This window comes from Pongo pygmaeus, chromosome 4 (genome assembly GCF_028885625.2).
Source record: "Pongo pygmaeus isolate AG05252 chromosome 4, NHGRI_mPonPyg2-v2.0_pri, whole genome shotgun sequence".
Classification (NCBI taxonomy): domain Eukaryota; kingdom Metazoa; phylum Chordata; class Mammalia; order Primates; family Hominidae; genus Pongo; species Pongo pygmaeus.
The window spans coordinates 41,160,991-41,176,815 of NC_072377.2; the positions used below are offsets into that span (position 1 = coordinate 41,160,991).

General features: G+C 41.8%; 1 protein-coding gene across 2 annotated transcripts in view; it reads right to left on the bottom strand.

Annotated features, from left to right (window-relative positions):
* Positions 1–302: 302 nt before the first annotated feature.
* The window catches only part of MROH2B (maestro heat like repeat family member 2B), a 74,388-nt gene continuing 58,865 nt past the window's right edge, over positions 303–15,825 (bottom strand). For both annotated transcript variants that reach the window (XM_054488977.1, XM_054488978.1), the window contains exons 31-42: positions 13,345–13,502; positions 12,703–12,829; positions 10,898–11,085; positions 9,615–9,755; positions 7,858–7,972; positions 7,106–7,252; positions 6,678–6,860; positions 2,996–3,151; positions 2,534–2,665; positions 1,966–2,068; positions 895–960; positions 303–441 (exon numbers count right to left, since the gene is read on the bottom strand). In XM_054488977.1, coding sequence (XP_054344952.1) covers positions 335–441; positions 895–960; positions 1,966–2,068; positions 2,534–2,665; positions 2,996–3,151; positions 6,678–6,860; positions 7,106–7,252; positions 7,858–7,972; positions 9,615–9,755; positions 10,898–11,085; positions 12,703–12,829; positions 13,345–13,502 — 1,623 coding nt within the window. In that variant the 3' untranslated portion in view covers positions 303–334. The remainder of the gene's footprint in view (positions 442–894; positions 961–1,965; positions 2,069–2,533; positions 2,666–2,995; positions 3,152–6,677; positions 6,861–7,105; positions 7,253–7,857; positions 7,973–9,614; positions 9,756–10,897; positions 11,086–12,702; positions 12,830–13,344; positions 13,503–15,825) is intronic.

Here is a 15,825-nt window from a genome sequence, read left to right on the forward strand (position 1 = left end):
CCTCTTTTTAGTGGCAGCAGAATTATGTGGGTCAAATTCTGCCACTTTTTGATATCTGCTGGGACTTACTTTCTCAAGACAGAGGGCTAACCTAGGCAAAGCCATGTGGCTCTCACGATCCAAATCACAGGTTATCCCTGAAGTGAACTTGTGGGATTTGCTTTTTGCTAATGGAAGCCACCAAGGAGATTCTGGAGAGGAAGAAATATACCACCACTTCAATATCCCCATCCTAGGCAGCATCTCTTTCCTCAAAATGCCGCAAGTTTGTGAGGTAATAGGATGAAGACAGGAGTCAGATATAGGAAAAGCCAGCAGTTTATTTCTTGATGGCTTACAGAGGAATGCTTGTCTCTTTACACCTTCTCAGGAGGGTCTGCAAAGCAGCCTCAGCTGCTCTCTGGACACTAACACACGGATCTTGACGAAGTGCTTGCAGCCCTGAAATGGCAAGAATAGCAAATAAGTGGATGAGGAGAGTCAGAGCCCAGCAAGAAGGGCAAACCAAGCCAAGGCCCAGCTTTTTAGCACTGACGGCCAGACCCAAGTGGGGCTCAGGTCCTCATGCTCACATTTTATCCTAAAAGGTAGGATGTGGAACTACAAGAAATGATTTTAACATTGAAATAAGGGAAGAGAAGGCCCTGACCTTGTGATCAGTAGGTTTAGGCAATTGGAAAATCAAAGTCTATTGGTGTTTCTGATGCCCGCAAAGGGCTGGAGCTGGAGGTTGCTTTCTACCCTGGAGAAATTCTAGTGTCTAGAGAGCATCAGAGACAATAATTGGTACTAAGATTTTCAAGTTCTGGGCTGACGTGGAACTTAGAGCAGCAATATTTTCTCTTTTCCTAAGAATGTAACAATATACTGGGAAGAAACTAGGCTGGTACTCACGTGTGGTCAGTTGTTCTCTGTCTAATAACTCCACATATTGGCTGGTCAAATTGAGAACAACGGCATCTAAAGTTAATAAGAGACAATGTTACTGATTTCATGACAGAGGAAGAAGCCATGAAAAGTAGATCAGGTTAGACTCTGCACCCGGTGAGAAGGTAAATGGTAGGCTGGTGAATGAGCAAACTATATGACTTCCTTGGCACCCCCTAGAATGATGTCAGGGTGACTTCTATTGGGTCCCAAGTGCCATGTCTGCAAGTAGTCATTTATCCAGAGTATTTGGCAGAGTTCACACAATGATCTTCTAAGGAGGCTAGTTGTTGCTGGGATTTCAAATGTGTGTGTAAGATAGGGTCTCTGTCTTCAAAAAATTCATAATGTAGTCGGCGGGGGGGATCATATGTATGATTCAAGAAGGAATCTTCAGATTTTAAATTTGGCCTTAAAGGTGGTGAACGGAGTGGGCCTGTTGTCTGTGGGCTGAATTAGTTGGAACAGGCTTCAAAGTAAGACTTAGAATTTCATGATAGAAGGATCTTTAGAGATTTATTTATGTTTTATTTTATACATCAGACAGAGAGGTAACATAAAGTTAAGTCAATTTCCAGAATCACGTAGCAGAGCCAGGAGCTGCTGGCTCCCACATGAACATTCTTCCCACTTGTATCATGTTGCCAAAGCTCACAGCTTGAATTGAGCTTTGGATGTTGAGTATAGGTTATCTTATGGGATGAGGTGAGGAAAAGTGTTTATGTAAGGGCAGTAGCTGGGAGCAAAGATCTAGGGAAAAGAAGGAGCAAGGACTTGGAGCCAGAAGGAGCACGAAGGGCTCAGATGGGAGGAGAATGAGTGTAGGTGAGTCAGGAGAGGTTATGAGTTTTCACTGCAAAAGGAAGCAGGTTTCTTTGAGGGAGGATGTTACAAGATGTAAGATAAAAGCCCTTTCTGGGCTTTAATAAAAAAGTTATACCAGTCATACTAGTGTTCATACTGGATAGCTTCTGGTCAAAGCAAAACTAGATGGAAAAAGCAGACATATCTGGGTAGGAAATGGGGATGTGTACTCACCTGTGAGTTTGACAGCTGCACTCCTGATCACCTCCCAGCTGCTGGTGAAGAAGGTGAAGGAGTGTGTGTGGAGGATCCACAGAATTTCCTGGTTTTTCTTGGCCTAGAAGAGATGTGAATTACAAAGAGGGCAACTGGAAATGGATTACAAAGAGGGCAACTGGAAAGTTAACCTTTGTGACATTCGGCATCCTATAGGTCCTCAGAACGGATTTGTAAAGGCCAGTGAGCACTCACAGAGCCATAAATTAATTGGCTGAAATTGTCTTATGGGTATTTTGATCTACATTTAATTAGGAAGGCATCAGAGTTTAAGAGATTAATCAACAGATATGAATTTTAGGAACCAAGGAGAATATATCCCAGTCAGGACTTGGGAATGGAGCAGAGGGTCCTGTGGCAGGATACCTCTATGTCACTATAACCTGTGAAACCAGGATATCACTGCCATCCTTCCAAGGCAGTTCTGGCTCTGGCCAGAGATTCCTTGCTACATTGTTTGCCCTTCTAGGATTTGTCTAGACCCTTGTCCTGCCTTTTTTGGAGGCAGCATCTATTGGACACTCACCAGTTTCACACAGAATTGCCTATAGAAATCCCTGGCCCTTGGTAGATCCTGATCAAGGAGATGGTCTAATACCCCGTAGAGTTCCTGGAGGCCCAAAAAGGGAATGCAGACCATCAAGACATCACGGCAAGCCTGGAAAACAGAGTTTTCTGCATCACAGTCCAGAACGTTAGGATCTCCTTCCAGAAGGGAAAAAATGCTGAATAGTACTGGGAAAGAAGCAGTAAAAGTCAGTGGTGTGAATGGCTTTATAGTCATTGCTGGCACCTTCCCAGTTTCAAGAATGGAAGAGTAAACTCGGGAAGAGATGGTAAGAAGAACCTAGAACTGGAGAAGAGGTTTTCAGGTTCAGCGCTAAGGGGTGACTTTAGATCTGGCTCCTGGTGCAGCTAGACCAGGCTTGTTGGTACTTCTCAGCCATGGGGAGAGCAGGAGGTGCAGGTGTCTGTGGAGAGCACTTACAACTCCAATCTTGGGGTTGGGATCCCAAAGGTGCAGAAGGAATGAAATCAGGCTCTTTTTTACTTCTTCAGCAAAAAAAATCTTCCACCTTCTTCCTGTTAGGGATGCCAGGTCCTCAAATAAGAAGATGGCAGTCAATCTCACATCATCCTGCTCCTGTGGTGACGAATGAATGTCGTGGTGAATATCCTCTCAGAGGCCATTCCCTGCCAGCACACTCTCGGCTCTCATCCCACCCTTCCCACTTCAGCAAAAGAAGGCTGGAACCCAGGCACTTGTCCATCATAGTCACGGCCTCTAAATGTTCCAAGAACTCGCTTTCTTGCCCTGAAGCCTTCTCGCCATACTACATGAGTTTAAAATACCCTGGGTCTGGGGTTTATGCGATGCCAGAGAGTTGATTGCTGTCTTTGAGTAGCTAGTGAGGAAGTGTGACCATGACCACAAGAATGATACACGGGGGTACTCATAGAGAAAGCCAGGGAGGGTTTCTGCTAGTTGTGTATTTTACTTAGTTTGGTTGCGTTACTAGCCTAGAATTATGGGGCCTCTAATCTTAAATTGTCCAAGGCCTAGTACTATTCTCCATGACACCAAATATTTTCTAAAGGGATTACAGGCAGTTTGGGAATTTGGGCCTTGGTTCTTAGAGAGGTTAAACACAGAAGTGCCTAGCTCTACTCTTGAGTATGTGAAGTTATGGAACTTTCTTGTTTTTTGTCCAGGATGGCAGGCAATGATTTTAGGAAACCAAGAGAGGCCGGGTGCGGTGGCTCATGCCTGTAATCCCAGCACTTTGGGAGGCTGAGGCAGGCAGATCACCTGAGGTAAACAGTTTGAGACCAGCCTGGCCAAAATGGTGAAACCCTGTCTCTACTAAAAATATAAAAATTAGCCAGGCCTGGTGGCACGTGCCTGTAGTCACAGCTACTTGGGAGGCTGAGGCACGAGAATTGCTTGAATCTGAGAGGAGGAGGCTGCAGTAAGCCGAGATTGTGCCACTGCATTCCAGCCTGGGTGACAGAGCAGGACGCTGTCTTAAAAAAAAAAAAAAAAAAAAAAAGGAAAACAAGAGAAAGGTACTGGAGGAAGATGGCCTCCTATTACCTCATTGGAGTTATGTTTCAGAGTTCTGACGGGGAAGAAATGAAGTGAGATGAATTTCATGGAAGTCTTTTTATTTTTAGGCCCAGAAAACTAGTTTAAAATACACATATGAACAAAAAGGGATTAAAGAAAAAGCAGTCCTGAATAACAGAGTATTATTTAGATAAACAATAAAGTTAATATAGATCTTTTAAAAAAATGATGGTTTGTTGGGAAAATCGGTCAGAAAAGCTCAGATGTGACCTTGTATAATGAAAATGAAAGTAGAAACACATTTTTTAGATTTATTAGGAATAAGGTCAGGATATATTTTTTTAAAAGATACCGCTTTAGAAAGAGAAAGCTAACCAAAAACAAGGTACCAAAAAGGTAGAGAGACATTTAGTTAAAAAAGGTTGAATTTTGCAAAATCAATGAGCTAATGATAGGTCCAGGAACAATCAACCAATCAAGATGATGAAAAATCAGAAAGAAAAAGTGGCAAAAGGATTTTGGATTCTGGGAGAAATATTACAGAACGTCTAGTCCAATGTCCTCATGTTCACTTGAGAATATGGAGTCACAGAGGGTAAAGCGGTTGCTCAGGGTGACAGTGTGCGGAATAGTAGCAAGAAGGGAACGGAGCATGGGGCAGCAGCCACATTTTCTGTTCTACCATTTCATTCAAGTGTCACCATGTTTTGAAAAGTCTAAGAAAGTATTTAAATATTGAAAGAAACAAAGAAAGAAAACTTGGAGATTATAGAAAGCTATGCTTAATCTACATAAAAATATCGGGGCAATAGATCATAGAGTTAAATATACTTATGTAAAGATGGCATTACTGGAGAACAAATAAGAGCCAAAGTTTTGTCCAACTTTACTTTTATGCAAACGAGATGGAGTTGACAACTATTAGAGATGAGCAAGGTCTGAGCTAACAACCAGCAAGACTTTAGCACATTTTATCCTTCTCTGATGACACTGGGAAACATTATCTAGACCACAAAATTGTCAAGTGGACTTGTGATTTACTGGAGGCTCAGATCTAAGAGAATTATTATCAGATCAACAACAATCCAGGAAGCTTAACAGCTGGGGTTCTGAAGGGGTGACTTCAGCCCTGTACAATGAAGAAAAAGAATATCTTTGTTATTTTTACCCCAGTAAGCATTTTTGAGGACAAGAAAATTAAAAGTTGCTTTTTTTTTTTTTTTTTTTTTCTGAGACGTAGTTTCACTCTTGTTGCCCAGGCTGGAGTGCAGTGGCATGATCTCGGCTCACTGCAACCTCTGCCTCCCGTGTTCAAGAAATTCTCCTGTCTCAGTCTCCCAAGTAGCTGAGACTACAGGCGCGCACCACCACACCCAGCTAATTTTTGTATTTTTACTAGAGATGGGGTTTCACCATGTTGGCCAGGCTGGTCTACAAACTTCTGACCTCAGGTGATCCACCTGCCTTAGCCTCCCAAAGTGCTGGGATTACAGGCGTGAGCCGCCATGCCTGGCCTAAAAGTGATGTTGGTTAATTGGAGGAAATAGTTGGAAACAAGCAGAAAGATGTTTTCAAAGGCCAGGTCTAGGCTAGCACATAGACAAGAAAAACTGCAAAAATACAAAACTGAAGAATGCTGTGGGCATATATTACAGACTAAAATCTAGAGGTTCATATAGTTAGCATGCCAAAATCAGGAAGAAAGGGCAAAATTAAAAAAGAATGGAGCAAAGAAATAGGAAAAGGTTGGATTTGAGAGGTAATATATCCTCAGATTCTATTCAATACTTCTTGAGCCTCATTTAGAGGTCCAACTCAGTCACAGGCTTGCAAAATATTTAATGAGCAGAAAAATTAGGTTTATGATGAATAACGAAGGAAATGAAGACTTCTCAAGTCTGCAGACTGTAAGATAAATAGGTAATCGAATAAAGCCTTAATGTTTATGAAGAATGCAATAGAGAAGGCAACTAGCAGTTTTCCATCTCCTCTGACAATAGCACATGAGGAAGCACGTTTAGATTACAAAATAATAGGTTTAGGTTAAAAATACATTTTTACATTGATGGCAATGAATAACCAAAAAATAAATATTAAAATGTGCTTCCTGGAAGGCATAGAGGAAAATGACCCTTCTCTGCCTAGGACTGCTGACTGATCTTTTTTGAAATTGGGATTATGGAGTACATCAAAAGCTGGCAAATGTTTTCTCTAAAAGGCCAGACAGTAAATAGTCTAAACTCTATGGGTCCTAAGGTCTCCGTAACAGCCAATCAACCCTTTCTGAGGGGTGAGGAAGCCGGGACATTTATCTACAAACTCTTGTTTCTTATTGTTTGAGGGTCCTTCCCAGGGCATTTCTTCCCCCAACAATTCTGGCTCACCCAGCTTAGACCAATCATGACTGCCAGGCCATAGAGCACCCTCAGGCAGAGAGACACAGGAAGTCAACAGCTTGTGTGGAGATCGTCTGCAGGTGACCTGTCTGGGGCAGGCCAAGGAATATGGGTGGGACACTGACAATGTCTTCTGTGAGCACTACCTAAATCTTTTTCTGTTCACTCACTTCTGGGAAGGGAAGTTCCTAAACAGGCTCACTTACATCTTCAAAGAAGGTCCTTGTTTGCAGCACTATTTCCTTGAAGTAGAAGCTCACATCTCGGTCTGTCAGCAGCTCCAGGATTTTTTTTAGAGCCTTCAAGCTTTCACAGACGACTTCAGTGCGAGCCAGGTGATACAGGCCTTTGATGATAGATTCTAGCATTAACTGCTTATGTTTCTTCACCTATTTTAAAATAAGACCTCTTAATCTTGAAAATTGTTCTATGCATATCTGGAATAGGGTAGGAGTCCTCAGACAAGAGGACTGAAATTTTGTAAGGGTCACATGTACTTCAACCCAAGAACTACCACTTCAGCAATGTATCTGGATTTCCAATTAATTTTTATGCAACTACTGGGTGTGGGTTAGTAAATAATTATTTCAAAACTCTACTTAAGTGAACCATTTCCCCTTAGAATGCCTTTTACCTTGTGAGGAGCCCCAGATGCTGTGTTGCCAAGCCCTCGGATGGCCATCTGCCTCAGAGTGGCGTTGGAGTCCCAGGCACTTTGATCCATCAAGATCAGCACATCTCGCAGATTCCCATGCTTCCAAAGGATTGGCTCCTTCATGAGCTGAAATCAACACACTCCTCCCCTTTAGTTAAGGGCATGGCCCCCCTTCAGGAGAGTGCCAAAGATATCATAAGTACAATTAAAGAGAGGACCCCACTGCTTGTGGAGCGGAGGAGGAAGCCCTCTGGTGAACCAGCAAGCCTTGCTGAAGCTGAGCTCTAGATGTGAGCAGCGCACAGGTCAAGCTCACATGGTGATGTGAACCCGGTTACCTGCATAAGAGATGTCTAGTCTCAATGGAAAATGGGGCAGGGAAAACAGGAATGACTGATAGTTTTCCTTCTCTGGATTGGCTGGAATAGTTTTTAGGCCGGAATTTGAAGCGTCAGTGCTACAATGCTTTGTTTCATCCCTCACAGATTTATTATCCCCCTTTCTCTGCCTTCTGCAAACTAGAGGGCAGGAGGTAGGTGAGGTGGTTTATTTTTCCTCTTTCACCCCCTGCTTAGGTACCATATATCTGGCAGTAGCTGGTCTCTCCTCTATTAAAGCCCCCCACTTTGAAGTCTCTCTTCCCTGGTTCCAGTGCACACTGGGCTCCAGACCATAAGAGAAATACCCTATGGGGACCCAGTGAGTGTGCTCTGAGGGCTGCTCTCCCTTGCCTCAGAGAAGAAAGCTGTGCCGGTTATCCGGTAGTTCTCCGAGGAGGAGGTGAGAGATGAGAGCAGCTGTTCCATGATGTCCAATATGACTCCGTGTTGCCACACTGCCATGCTCCTAGAAAATGCACATTTTAGCAGAGACTTATTTTTCTAAACAACGGAGAAATCTTAGTTTGTTTGTTCATCAGGCAAGTAATTTGTCTAAAAAGGAATGCTTGGCTGGGGGTGGTGGCTCACGCCTGTAATCCTAGCACTTTGGGAGGACGAGGCAGGTGGATTGCCTGAGCTCAGGAGTTCAAGACCAGCCTGGGCAACATGGTGAAACCCCGTATCTACTAAAATACAAAAAATTAGCCAGGCATGGTGGTGTGCGCCTGTAGTCCCAGCTACTCAGGAGGCTGAGGCAGGAGAATTGATTGAACTCGGGAGGCAGAGGTTGCAGTCAGCCGAGATCGCGCCTCTGCACACTCCAGCCTGGGCAAAGAGCAAGACTCCGTCTCCAAAGAAAAAAAAAAAAGGAATGCTTGATGAAAGCCCACCAAAGCTTAAATTTTAAAATGGCCTATCCAACTGTCCAATTTAAATGTAGTTTGTCTAAACAATCCCATCAAAAACCAGGCTAAGGACATGAATAGATAATTCTCAAAAGAAGATATACAAATGGCCAACAAACATATGGAAAAATGCTTAACATCACTAATGATCAGGGAAATGGAAATCAAAACCACAGTGTGATACCACCTCACTCCTGCAAGAATGACCATAATAAAATAATAATAATAATAAAAAAGATGTTGGCATGGATGCCGTGAAAAGAGGATACTTTTTCACTCTTGGTGGGAATGAAAACTAGTACAACCACTATGGAAAACAGTGGAGCTTCTTAAAGAAGTAAAAGTAGATCTACCGGTTGATCCAGCAATCCCACTACTAGGCATCTACCCAGAGGAAAAGAAGTCATTATACAAAAAGGATACTTGCACACGCATGTTTACAGCAGCACAATTTGCAATTGCAAAAATATAAAACCAGCCCAAATGCCCATTAATCAATGAGTGGATAAAGAAAATGTGGTATATATATACCATGGAATACTACTCAGCCATAAAAAGGAGTGAAATAATGGCATTCGCAGCAACCTGGATGGAATTGGAGACTATTATTCTGTGTGAAGTAACTTGGAAATGGAAAACCAAACATTGTGTGTTCTGCCTTATATGTGGGAGCTAAGCTATTAGGACGCAAAGGCATAAGAATGATACATTGGACTTCGGGGGTTTGGGGGAAAGGGCAGGAATCGGGTGAGGGATAAGACTACACACTGGGTGCAGTGTACACTCCTCAGGTGATGGGTGCACCAAAATCTCAGAAATCATCACTAAAGAGCTTATTCATGTAATCAAACACCACCTGTTCCCCAAAAACCTACTGAAATAAAAAAACAAAAAATTTTTTAAAAAGCTGATTAAAAAAGTGTTCAACAGAATTCTAGGTATGTGAATATTAAATATTTCTTTCAAAAAAAAGTGTAATTTGTCTAAAGATGTTCACCTGAATCATGTTTCTTGAGGTGAGTGGTGTGTGGGGCTGATCTTACCATCTCTTCCCACTCCCTTTTCTTTCTTTCCTGTTTGTCCTCCTTCAACTATTAGTCCTAAGTGAATCAATTATGCTCAGTGAAGTTGCCTGTATTGCACGTTTTTGTTTTTGTTTTTGTTTTCTTCTTTGTATCTGGTTCTAGAAAATGTGCACATTACCTGGCCAGTGAACATACGCCTATGTGATGGGTACTAGGACTGCTGAGTAGAGTCCATAAGTTGTCCCCCTCATCAGATTCCTTTGCAAGGCCTTCTCTCATGGCTTGGGCTTGCAAACATTTTAAAGTAGCAGTTGAAAGCCTAAAGGAGACAGTCAGCGTTACAAAACTAAGTTGACCGTTATAGGGAATTGCAAATTCCCAAGTTCACCTTCCCACTCCTCACAATGCTTTCCCACCCCTGGACTAGGGGATGTTGTGTAAGGGAAAAACAGGCAGCCCTATGCTCACATTTTAGCCTTGGGATCCATGGGGACATGCAGATGATGTGGGCCAGTAAGTAATGCCACAAAATCTTGTCAACACTCTCCCCATAAGAAAAAATAGGCCATAAGAATAAAAAATGAAAAATATCATATTTCACTGATTCTAAAACAGCATCTCTGAAATCAGGATGCATCTTGCAGTAGATGTGTGTTACAATTGTTCTTGGCCAGACAGTACTTGTGATGTAGTTGCTATTGTCTGTGCATTCACATGTGCTGCCTGGTTCAGGTATAGCTCTTTATATTACCATCATTTTAGTAAAGTTACATGTATTATTGGAACTATTACTTTTAATGGCAAAAACAGCAATTACTTTTGCACCAACCTAATACGTGTTGAATCTAAATGGTGTTTAAAGTGTCTTTAAAAATGTTGCACTATAATTTTACATTGGAATGAAAAGTTATGCAAAAGGCAGGGAAACAGAATGATGTGATATAAAATGAAAATTCATACCTCATAATCCTAAAAGTGTTCTTTTGATAAGTACAGAATAAAAATTTTAAAGTTTAAGAAAGCATTGATTCACGCTTACTTTGGAGTCCTTTTCTGTTTTCTCAATGGTATGCAAAAAATTGCTTTTTTTCAATTGCTGAAGTCTCAGAATTTATGAAATATGGTATTTATTTTTATTTTTCTTCTTTCCCTGGTGGCCTTGAAGATCACAAGATTCCACCCTCTCTAGAAAGATCTCAACGATAGAAACCAAAGATAATACAGTAGTTCCTCTAGGAAAGAAAGCATAGCCCCTTATTCTTTAAGTGACTATTCTGTGTAGCTACACTGGATGCTGGCTCAAGAAGATCTATGGTGTCACGGCTTAGGGAGAGTAGAGCCTTGTTTCTTCATGGACAATGGATGCTATGACAGAAAGCACAGACCCTGACTTCTGCAGCTCCGCTCCTGGAGTCTGGGATTAGGACCGCTGTGGAAGATACTTCCTGATTGGCCGTTTACCTGCAGGGGTCTGGGATCTGTTGCTGTTCTCCCTGCTGCATCACATGCCGCCTACGGCTCCAGGGAGAAGTGGGCATTTTCTGGCCCAGTGTGCAGCTAACCAGCTTCAGGAGGAGAGTGAACAGCTCTGGATACAAGCCGGTGACAGAGGTGCCCATTGAGATCACTTCATACATAGCACAGGCCACCTGAGGGGAGAAAGGGCCTCTTGGTCAGGCAGTCTCATTTTCTCCAAGGCCATCTTCTTTCTGGGCTGATTTTCAACTTTGTTTTCTCCACCAGTAAAAACACACAGAAAAGGGAGGGTTTATTGTCTGGAAACTTCTCAACTCAGGGACTGTCATGTTAGTCCTGTGACTGCCAGAGGACACTAGTCATGTAAAATAAAATGTTTTCAGCATTGGGGTTTTTCAACAAACAGGGTCCTTTGGATATATTAGACTTATCTAGAAATACAGATACATAGATTTTTTGGGGGGTTGATGAGAAATTTGCTTCTAAAACCTAGGCATTACCATTCAGGACATAGGCATGGGCAAGGACTTCATGTCTAAAACACCAAAAGCAATGGCAACAAAAGCCAAAATTGACAAATGAGATCTAATTAAACTAAAGAGCTTCTGCACAGCAAAAGAAACTACCATCAGAGTGAAGAGGCAACCTACAAAATGGGAGAAAATTTTCACAACCTACTCATCTGACAAAGGGCTAATATCCAGAATCTACAATGAACTCAAACAAATTTACAAGAAAAAAACAAACAACCCCATCAAAAAGTGGGTGAAGGACATGAACAGACACTTCTCAAAAGAAGACATTTATGCAGCCAAAAAACACATGAAAAAATGCTCATCATCACTGGTCATCAGAGAAATGCAAATCAAAACCACAATGAGATACCATCTCACACCAGTTAGAATGGCGATCATTAAAAAGTCAGGAAACAACAGGTGCTGGAGAGGATGTGGAGAAATAGGAACACTTTTACACTGCTGGTGGGACTGTAAACTAGTTCAACCCTTGTGGAAGACAGTGTGGCGATTCCTCAGGGATCTAGAACTAGAAATACCATTTGACCCAGCCATCCCATTACTGGGTATATACCCAAAGGATTATAAATCATGCTGCTATAAAGACACATGCACACATATGTTTATTGCAGCACTATTCACAATAGCAAAGACTTGGAACCAACCCAAATGTCCAACAATGATAGAATGGATTAAGAAAATGTGGCACATATACACCATGGAATACTATGCAGCCATAAAAAATGATGAGTTCATGTCCTTTGTAGGGACATGGATGAAATTGGAAATCATCATTCTCAGTAAACTATCACAAGGACAAAAAACCAAACACTGCATGTTCTCACTCATAGGTGGGAATTGAACAATGAGAACACATGGACACAGGAAGGGGAACATCACACTCTGGGGACTGTTGTGGGGTGGGGGGAGGGGGGAGGGATAGCTTTAGGAGATATACCTAATGCTAAATGACGAGTTAATGGGTGCAGCACACCAGCATGGCACATGTATACATATGTAACTAACCTGCACATTGTGCACATGTACCCTAAAACTTAAAGTATAATAATAATAAAAGAAAAAAAAAAGAAATTTGCTTCTAAAAATGATCAGCCACAGACAAAAGTACAGCCATAACTATAAACTGGAGTAAAGTTAGGGTATGAGAGAAGAAGGAGGTGTCATTAATGTGACAGCACCAAGCTCCAGGTGGGGATAGATCATAGAAGACGGCACAGTCTCAAGCAAGTGATGGGTTCAGGCTGTCCAACTCACTGAAATTGCCTCAACCCTGGCGATGTCATCTTCTAACTCAGTCTCCAGTTTGTCTATTAAGGCTTGCAAGAGTTTTCCACTGGAGGCTGGCTTTTCAGCCAGCGCCTTCCATAATGTCTTTGTGTCCCTAGAGTGGCAAAGCAGGAAATTGTGAGATAAGGCACAACCCCTCGGGCTGTAAGCTTTTCCATCTGATTCACTCTAAAATCACATTATGACTAATCACAATTTCAAGGGCAGATGGACATGCTGCCATGCCTGGGGATAAGAAAGATGTTTTACATAACAATTCAGCATTCTAGCCTTGGGTTACGGAACTTTGTTAAAGTCCACTAAGATGGGAACCTCTCATGTAGGTGCATTCCAGGCCACCAGAAAGAGGAGAATATTCACTTTTTAATATTCTCTTATTCCTATGGCATATTGTTAAAAATATTATTATGCAATACATATATATCTTATATATATGAAAAACATTTGGAAAAACAATACTTGTGATTCAAATACCAATTGTTAAATTGTTATTCAGATGAGCTATTTTCAACCTTTGTTTGCTATCTTGCTCTCAAACCATAAATCCCTCCCCAATGCCTTTCAGAGTGGCCTTCCCTTGGAGAAGGAATCAGTTCAATAAGGTTCTACCTGTCGAAGGGCAGAGGCTTCTGTAAAAGGTTGACAACAACTATATCCATGTGAAAGCTGGCTATCTGGGAGATGGCTTCTAGCATGAACTGAAAACTTTCTTCTTTTTGTCTGAGGACTGGCATGTGATGGTAAATTGTGCCTAAGATCTCCAATAGCTAAAGAGAAAAAAGCCAAGTCAAACATTAAGTTGCTATTTTCCCTCTATGTAAATGACTCAGAACAGGTACCTGTTGTGGATGGGCAGCTGATGAATTCTAAATAATGTTAAAAATAATAATTGCTTTCACATGTGGCCTATTTCTCACTCAGGAGGATTATTCACGAATTGGGTATTTGTTCCTAATTAAATTTAGGAAACATTTTGTGAAAGGGTGTATTATGACAGGTGCTGTGTTTGCCATTGTCGGAATTTACCAAAGATGAAAAGGATGTACCCCTTTTGCCAAAGGAGTGAGTGATCCAATAAAGAATATCAATCATAGACCTAAAGGCCTGTAGTCAAGGCAGTCTATGGCAAATGGTATACATGAGGTGCATACAACCGACAGGGGAAACCAGGAGGAACTGAGTCACATTGGAGGGCCATTTGGTTTGGGTCTTGAAGCATTTATAGCAATTTCAAAAGGCAAGGTGGAGACAGATGGTGGGGAAGGGCATCCTTGTCAGAAAGAACACAGATAAAGATGTAAAGTTAAAAGACATGAGAAGAGGTGGAGCACAGAGGATTTTTAGGGCAGTGCAACCACTCTGTATGATCTTACACTGGTGGATACATGTCATTATACATTTGTCAAATCCATAGACTGTACAACACCAGGAGTGAACCCTAAACCCTAAAGTCCATGGAACTGCGGACTTTAGGTGATAACAATGTGTCAATGTAGGTTTACTGATCATAACAAATCTACTCTGGTGGGAGATATTGACAGTTGGGAGGCTGTGTGTATGTGAGGGAAGCGGGTAGATGGGAACTGTGCTTAAGTTTGCTGTGAACCTAAAACTGCTCTAAAAATCTATTTTTTAAAAATCGCGGGAACATGGGCATAAGAAAATGCTGAGATTTCTAGTGTACGAGAATGGTCCAGGTTGGAGTGCAGAGAGAACGAGGGTAATAAAAGAAAGATGACTTGATAGAAAAGATGAACCCAGATCTCAGAGCACTGGATGCCACCTTTAGGAATTTGGATGTTAATCTGTGGCCAGTAGGGAATGATATCTTACATTTGGATTTTTGACATGGACAAAGGCGTATATCTGTGTTAAAGTAACTTTGCTTCTAGTAGACATTTCTATTATTTTGGACAGACATTTAAGTTAGACATTTATTTTAAATATGTTTTCTCTGAATTATAATTCCTTAGTTATAAATAGCCCCCATTTATGATTACCACAGATTCCTAGGTCAATGATGCTTGGAGAGGATTTAGGTCCCTATTGTAAGCCTTTACCTATTGTGTGAACAACCCTTTAAGCTATACACACAAATATATGGGCATTCCATATTTATCAATTTTGGCTGTCCCATGTCTAGCCCAGTGCCTACCACATAGTATGTGCTCAATAATGTTTTCAAAAAGACTTTTTGAAAAGTAATTAGCACAGAGGTAATTTTCAATGCCCTTAACACAAAAGCTGTGCTTTGGAGAGTTTTTAAATTGAGGGTAGTTGACTGGACTATAGGGACAAGAAATTCTTTTTCTTACTCTCTTTGAGTTGCTTGCATTTAGTTACAGATTTTTTCCTTTTTTTTTTTGAGACCGAGCCTTGCTCTATTGCCCAGGCTGGAGTGCAGTTGCCCAATCTCAGCTCACTGCAACCTGCACCTCCCTGGTTCAAGTGATTCTCCTGCCTCAGCCTCCCAAGTAGCTGGAATCACAGGCGCTTGCCACCACGCCCAGCTAAGTTTTGTATTTTTAGTAGAGATGAGGTTTCTCCATGTTGCTCAGGCTGGTCTCAAACTCCTGTCCTCAAGTGATCCACCTGTCTTGGCCTCCCAAAGTGCTGGAATTACAGGTGTGAACCACCACACCCAGCCCATTTTTTCCTTCTTATTAATGTTTGAATAACTTGTATTCTATTTTTGACTTCAGAAGAGAAAAGAGAGGCATCTCCATTTGGAGCTCTTAACCAAGCTTCCTGAATTTAAATCCTGTTCACTCTGCTTAACTCTCCAGTTGGGAAGAAGAATTGAGGACTTCCCCCAGTCCAGTGGCAGCCTTGCTTATCAGACAATAAACTCTAAGGGGTGTGGGAGAAAAGCCTGAAGGGTAGCAGTGAAATTAGAAACTCCTGTCCTTGGTGGTTGTCTCAAAGGCATCCACATGGTCATTCTTATCCTTACATCTCTAAAAACCCAGTTTTCCATCATCCAAATGGTCTTGGTTCAGAGCTGCTTCCTCTAGCCAGAGTGAGACAGTTTGAAAAGCTTTTATATTAAAAGACAAGAGAGGCAATTGAGACAGGGCCTCAATGTGAGCC